This window comes from Coregonus lavaretus (assembly GCF_964263955.1).
Source record: "Coregonus lavaretus genome assembly, chromosome: 4".
NCBI lineage: Eukaryota > Metazoa > Chordata > Actinopteri > Salmoniformes > Salmonidae > Coregonus > Coregonus lavaretus.
In genome coordinates, this window is record NC_139991.1 from 64318962 (window position 1) to 64326601 (window position 7640).

General features: G+C 53.1%; 1 protein-coding gene across 1 annotated transcript in view; it reads right to left on the reverse strand.

Moving 5' to 3' along the window:
- LOC311127510 (rho guanine nucleotide exchange factor 28-like) overlaps nucleotides 1-164 on the reverse strand; it is a gene marked incomplete at its 5' end in the record, with an annotated part of 55597 nt that extends 55433 nt beyond the window's left edge. The window contains 1 exon segment of the mRNA XM_084159332.1: nucleotides 156-164. Within this exon segment, the coding sequence (XP_084015458.1) occupies nucleotides 156-164 (9 nt within the window).
- Between the last annotated feature and the right edge of the window lie 7476 nt (nucleotides 165-7640).

Here is a 7640-nt window from a genome sequence, read left to right on the forward strand (position 1 = left end):
CTCTCCTTGAAAAAGGAGATACGTGCATACACAAAAAAAATGTATGCACGCATGACTGTAAGTCGCTTTGGATAAAAGCGTCTGCTAAATGGCATATTATATTTATATTATATTATAAAAAGAGCCAGGTGTTGTGACATCCTCCTAACACTGACCCCTGACATTTCTACCTCTTCAGTGTGTCTGTGTGTAACAAACCAGATTTTGGCCCCTGACCAGACACTAGGACTGGCCCTGAGGAGACTAGCTGACGTGAACAATGAAGCGCACACAGTAGAGAACAAAACCGTAAAAACCAGAAGGAACACTAGTTTTGACATCTGGTCATGTGCCAGAAATATTTTCAAATGTGAAGGTCCAGAGAGGTCAAGTGTGAAAAAATCTGGTTCCTCTCACATGACAACACCCATGTCAACCGTACCTGAACAGGTAAATCTTGATTTCACCATACTATTTGGTAATTAGAAAATGTACGAGCTCATTGTCTTAGCACATTGGCCACTTAGGTGTGGTTGTAAGATTGTTCTCAGGAACACCCAGCTATATACTCAGTTATGCGTTAGAGAATGATTCATGGCTCCTGAGAAAAGGATGCAAGGTGGAATGATGACAACGTAACACAGCTGTCAAGACAAGCACAGCGAAAGTCCTCAGTCTAGGAAACAAACAGCTTTTACCCCCAAGCCATAAGACTGCTAAATAGTTAGTTAAATAGTTAACCAAATAGCTACCCGGACTATCTGCATTGACCCTTTTTGCATTTACTTTTTTGTCTCATCACATACGCTGCTGCTACTGTTACTTATCCGTCACTTTATTCCTAGTTATGTGTCACGGTTCAGACAGACGACCAGAGGACCACAATTGCGTCACACCAGAAAGTTTATTAAAACTTAAGGGAAAAGGGAAGTAGGGAGTGAGTGAAGGCTCCAGGGGTTACTGGGAATAACAGGGATTCCGTCCAATGTGCTGGGTCTGTGCCCCCCCCAGTGGCAGCGATGCGTCCTATGACGCCGGTGGTTGGTGGTCCAGAAGTCCTGGGGGGGGGGGAAACACAGACACAACGGGGCGGATGAAACAAGGCAGAAGTACAGTTCAAGGGAAATCCAAATACGTTGTAGCAAGGCAGAAGGCTGGTCAGAGTTACCGGGATCGAAGAGTAGTCAGGAGTCGTAATGGCAGAAAGCAGGTCTGGTTTTCCTGGGGCAGAAGAGTATCCAAGAATCAGGCAGGTCCGGGGTCACAAAACAAGGGTGAGCCAGAAGCGCGAGCAAACAGGTTCCGGGTGTGAGCTTTGCAGACGATCTGACAAAGGAGAGCTGAAAGACAGGGCTTTAAATACTGGGAGAGGTTAGTGGGTAATGCAGCGCAGCTGGCAGAGTAATTAGAGCCGAGCAGAGCAGGGACAGGTGGAGCTAGTTAGGCTGAGTAGAGAGAGAGTGGTGAGCAGAGTGGAAGATAGTGGAAACAAATTAAGGTGGTAACCCGGTGGAGTGAGAGGGCTCATGACAGAACCCCCCCCCCAAGGGACGGCCCCAGAAGTCCCAAGAGCAACACCACGCCGGGCGGGAGGAGGGGAGCCGGAGGAGGGCTAGAACTCCTCCGAACGGTCCGAGTGAACGTCCTCATCCTCGGAGGAAGCCGGAGGGCCGTGGTCGGGAGATGGGACAGGTCCCGAGACAGGATCAGGCACAGGACAGGAAGCCGAGCGGGCAGGACGGTTAGGGACCCCTCTGGGGCGGCCCCTACGGATTGCAGGTTGATCAGGATGCCGTTGGTGGAAGGCGGTGATGAGAGTCCTATCCACAATCCGACTAGCTGGCACCCAGGTCCTTTCCTCAGGTCCATAGCCCTCCCAGTCAATGAGGTACTGGAGACCCCTACCCCTCCGTCTGGACCGAAGCAGGCGGCGGACGGTGTAAACCAGACCACCATCGACGAGCTGTGGAGGAGGAGGACAAGGCGCAGCAGGGACCAGCGGACTCTCATGAATGGGCTTAATCTTAGACACATGGAAAGTGGGGTGCACCCTCATGGAATTAGGCAGTTGGAGCCGGACAGCAGTTGGGCTAATCACTCTTATGATAGGGAATGGGCCAATGAACCGAGGTGCCAGCTTTTGCGACTCCACCCTGAGTGGCAGGTTCTTCGATGACAACCACACCCTTTGACCAACATGGTAGGTGGGAGCAGGAATTCTCCGACGGTTGGCCCCGGTAGTGTAGCTGGCAACGGATCTGAGGAGTGTGGCTCGGGCTTGTGACCAGGTGCGGCGACATCGACGGGCAAAAGCAAGTGCAGATGGGCAAGTAACCTCCCCTTCCTGGCTGGCAAATAGAGGAGGCTGGTATCCATAAACACATTGGAAAGGGGACATACCGATGGCAGAGCAGGTCAGAGAATTGTGTGCGTACTCCACCCATGTCAATTGCTGCGACCAGGAGTGGGGGTTGCGTGAAGTCATGCATCGCAGTGCCTTCTCGAGCTCCTGATTTGCCCGCTCTGACTGCCCATTGGATTGGGGATGGAATCCGGAAGTCAGACTGACTGTGGCTCCCAGCAGGTGACAGAACTCCTTCCAAAAAGCGGAGGAGAATTGTGGACCACGGTCAGAAACTACATCCTTTGGCAGTCCGTGGATCCGGAAGACGTGTTCCAGGACCACCTGGGCGGTCTCCTTGGCGGTTGGGAGCTTGGGGAGGGGAATGAAGTGTGCCATCTTGCTGAATCGGTCAACTATGGTGAGAATGACGGTCATGCCACTTGAAGGGGGCAGCCCCGTGACAAAGTCAAGGGCGATGTGAGACCAGGGACGTCTGGGCACAGGCAGGGGCTGCAGCAATCCGGCTGGGGGCTGGCAGGACGACTTGTGTTGGTTGCAGATGGGGCAGGCTTGGACGAATTCCCGTACATCCTTTCTCAGAGAGGGCCACCAGAACCTCTGGGCGAGCAGGTTGTAAGTGCGGGTGGAGCCAGGGTGACAAGCTAGGCGGGAGTCATGTCCCCACTGAACGACCTGGGACCTCAGGTTTTCGGGGACAAAAAGGCGGTCAGCTGGGCAAGTGCTGGGACCTGGCTGGTTACGGAGAGCTTCCAGCACCTGTTCCTCAACAGCCCAGGTCAGAGCTGCTACGATGCAGGGACTTGGCAGAATCGACACAGGATCCTTGGAGGGGTTGTCATCCTTCTGGAATTGACGGGAGAGGGCGTCTGGCTTGGTGTTGCGTGATCCAGGCCGGTATGACAGAGTGAAATTAAACCTGGTGAAGAACAGGGCCCAGCGGGACTGCCTGGAGTTCAACCGTTTGGCCGTGCGGATGTACTCCAAGTTCTTATGATCGGTCCAAACGAGAAATGGAATGGTGGACCCCTCCAGCCAGTGACGCCACTCCTCCAAGGCAAGCTTCACAGCCAGCAGCTCTCGGTTCCCTATGTCGTAATTGCACTCAGAGGGGGACAACCGACGTGAGAAAAAGGCACAGGGATGGAGCTTCCTATCCTCCGCAGCCCACTGAGAAATCACAGCACCAACTCCCACATCCGAGGCGTCCACCTCCACAATGAATTGCCGGTCCACATCAGGCATCTGGAGGATGGGAGCGGAGGTGAACCTTACCTTGAGGGTACTGAAGGCCTTGTCGGCTGCTGGGGTCCAGGTGAAGGGTTGCTTGGTGCTGGTTAGAGCAGTGAGAGGGGCCGCAACGGTACTGTAGTTCCGGATAAACTTTCTATAGAAGTTAGCAAACCCCAGAAACTGTTGCAGCTTCTTTCTGTTCTCCGGAACTGGCCATGAAGTGACTGCTGATACTTTGGCAGGATCCATTTGGATACTTCCCTCTGCCACTATGTACCCCAGGAAGGCCACTGTCTTGACGTGAAACTCACATTTCTCTGCCTTGGCGTAGAGGGAATTCTCCAGAAGACGATGAAGGACTTGCTGGACATGGCGGGTGTGTTCAGACAGGTTTCTGGAGTAGATTAAGATGTCATCCAGGTAAACGAAGACAAACTTGTTTAACATGTCCCGCAGTACATCATTCACTAGAGCCTGGAACACAGCAGGAGCATTGGTGAGGCCAAAAGGCATAACCAGATACTCGTAGTGGCCTGTTGGTGTATTGAATGCGGTCTTCCATTCATCTCCCTCCCGGATCCGCACTAGGTGGTAAGCGTTTCTGAGATCCAACTTGGTAAAAACAGTGGCTCCCTGGAGCAACTCAAAAGCAGAGGTGAGCAGAGGCAGAGGGTAACGGTTTTTCACTGTGATGTCGTTGAGTCCCCTGTAGTCGATGCAGGGGCGAAGAGATCCGTCCCTCTTCCCCACAAAGAAGAAGCCAGCACCAGCAGGAGATGAAGATGAACGGATTAATCCTGCGGACAGAGAGTCATTGATGTAGTCCTCCATGGACTTTCTTTCAGGAGCAGACAACGAATAAAGACGGCCCTTTGGAGGGGCTGTTCCAGGGAGGAGGTCGATGGCACAGTCGTACGGTCGGTGAGGGGGCAGAGATGTGGCTCTTGCTTTGTTAAACACTTCTCTGAGACCATGGTAGCATTCTGGGACATTGGAGAGGTCAGGAGCGGAGTTAGTAGGTACTGGCCGAGGGGGTAGTGCGGCAGCAAGCAGGCAGGTTCGGTGGCAGTCCTCTCCCCACTCCCTGATCACCCCGGTCACCCAGTCGAGCTGAGGGTTGTGCCGGCGGAGCCATGGGTAACCCAGGATGAGGGGTTGGCCTGGAGAGGGGAGCAGGTGAAACTGGATAGTTTCTTGATGGTTTCCGGACAGACCCATCGAGACCGGGGCCGTGACATGAGTGACCGATCCGAGTAAGTGTCCGTCCAGTGCCCGGGCAGGAATAGGAGGTGTCAAACGGAGGTTCTCCAGTCCCAGTTGGCGTGCCAGCTTGATGTCCATTATGTTGGCTTCGGCGCCAGAATCCACCAGAGCAGCCAGGGTGTGAGTTGAGTCAGAGAGGCGGAGGTGAACTTGCAGCAGGGGTTTGCGGTCGGAGGACTGGATGGTCATTGAGCTCAACCGGACTCCCCCTATGCCCGGTGAGCTTCGGCTTTTAAAGGGCAGGTTACCACACGATGTCCATCACCTCCACAATAGAGGCAGAGGTTTGAGGTGAAGCGGCGCTGGCGCTCTGCAGGAGTGAGAGAGGCTCGCCCAATCTCCATAGGCTCAGACTGATCAAGCTGACTTGGGTGAGTGGCAGTAGATGACAGGAGCCCAGTCGGATCTCTCCGAATGCCGGTAGTTGGTGGACCTTGGCGCCCCCTCTCACGACGACGGGTCTGTATCCTTCTGTCGATCCGGACAGTCAGTGCGATGGCTTCATCAAGAGTGGAAGGCAGTTCATGGGAGACCAACTCGTCCTTGATATAGTCAGCCAAGCTATGGAAGAACGCGTCCACCAACGATGGTGTGTTCCAAGAACTTCGTCTTGCCAGGGTTCGGAAGTCGATGGAATGGTCTGCGACTGTACGTCTGCCTTGTCGAATACTGAACAGTTCACGAGACGCCTCTGCGGTTGGTGAATCCAGGTCAAACACCTTCAGCATCTCCTCAGCAAACAGGTCGAAGGTTGCACATGCGGGGGTTTGACGTTCGAACTCTGCTGTTCCCCAGAGTCGAGCTCGGCCCGTCAGGTGAGTGATGGCATACCCAACTTTAGCCCCCTCCGTGGCGAAGGTCCTTGGCTGCAAGGAGAACTGAAGTCGGCAGCTAGTCAGGAATGGCCGGACCTGGGTAGAATCGCCGTTGAACCGCTCGGGGTTTCCAATCTTGGGTTCCGGAGCAGCGGCTGCAATGACCGGGGCAGGTAACTCGGGGGCAGGGCTGGTGGGCAGACTGCCTGGAAACGGGCCGGTGGGCGGAGTGGCTGGGGTAAGGTTGGTGAGGAGTTGGATGATCATGGCGAGTTGTTGTTGCTGCTGCTGGAACTGCTGCTGGTGCTGCTGGAACTGCTGATGCTGTTGGTGGCCGACCTGAAGCAGAGAGGTGATGTCGCCGCTCATGCGGGCTAGCTCTCTCTCAGTGTGTTCCAGGCGTAGCATGGCGGTGGGTTGCTCAGGTTCGTCGGTTTCCATGTCGGGGGAAGTGTGCGCTGAGTCCATGATGGTCAGATCGTACTGTCACGGTTCAGACAGACGACCAGAGGACCACAATTGCGTCACACCAGAAAGTTTATTAAAACTTAAGGGAAAAGGGAAGTAGGGAGTGAGTGAAGGCTCCAGGGGTTACTGGGAATAACAGGGATTCCGTCCAATGTGCTGGGTCTGTGCCCCCCCCAGTGGCAGCGATGCGTCCTATGACGCCGGTGGTTGGTGGTCCAGAAGTCCTGGGGGGGGGGGAAACACAGACACAACGGGGCGGATGAAACAAGGCAGAAGTACAGTTCAAGGGAAATCCAAATACGTTGTAGCAAGGCAGAAGGCTGGTCAGAGTTACCGGGATCGAAGAGTAGTCAGGAGTCGTAATGGCAGAAAGCAGGTCTGGTTTTCCTGGGGCAGAAGAGTATCCAAGAATCAGGCAGGTCCGGGGTCACAAAACAAGGGTGAGCCAGAAGCGCGAGCAAACAGGTTCCGGGTGTGAGCTTTGCAGACGATCTGACAAAGGAGAGCTGAAAGACAGGGCTTTAAATACTGGGAGAGGTTAGTGGGTAATGCAGCGCAGCTGGCAGAGTAATTAGAGCCGAGCAGAGCAGGGACAGGTGGAGCTAGTTAGGCTGAGTAGAGAGAGAGTGGTGAGCAGAGTGGAAGATAGTGGAAACAAATTAAGGTGGTAACCCGGTGGAGTGAGAGGGCTCATGACAGTTATGTACATATCTACCTCATACCCCTGCACATCCACTCGGTACTGGTACAACAATGTACCCTATGTACACTGAACAAAAATATAAATGATTTCTCTCAAATGTTGTGCACTAATTTGTTTACATCCCTGTTAGTGAGCATTTCTCCATTGCCAAGATAATCCATCCACATGACAGGTGTAGCATATCAAGAAGGTGATTAAACAGCATGATCATTGCCCAGGTTCACCTTGTGCTGGGTACAATAAAAGGCCACTTTAAAATGTGCAGTATTGTCACACAACACAATGCCACAGATGTCTCATGTTTAGAGGGAGCGTGCAATTGGCATGCTGACTACAGGAATGTCCACCAGAGCTGTTGTCAGAGAATTGAATGTTCATTTCTCTACCATAAGCTGCCTCCAATGTTGTTTTAGAGAATTTGGCAGTACGTCCAACCAGCCTCACAACCGCAGACCACGTGTAAACACGCCAGCCCAGGACCTCCACATCTGGCTTCTTCACCTGCAGGATCGTGCTGAGGAGTTTTTCTGTCTGTAATAAAGCCCTTTTGTGGGAAAAACTAATTCTGATTGGCTGGGCCTGGCTCCCCAGTGGGTGAGCCTGGCTGGCAAGTGGGTGGGCCTATGCCCTCCCAGGCCCACCCATGGCTGCACCCCTGCACGGTAATGTGAAATCCATAGATTAGGGCCTAATGAATTTATTTCAATTGACTGATTTCCTTATATGAACTGTAACTACTTATAATCTTTGAAAGTGTTGCATGTTGTGTTTATATTTTTGTTCAGCCAAGTTTTTGTTACTCATTGTGTATTTATTA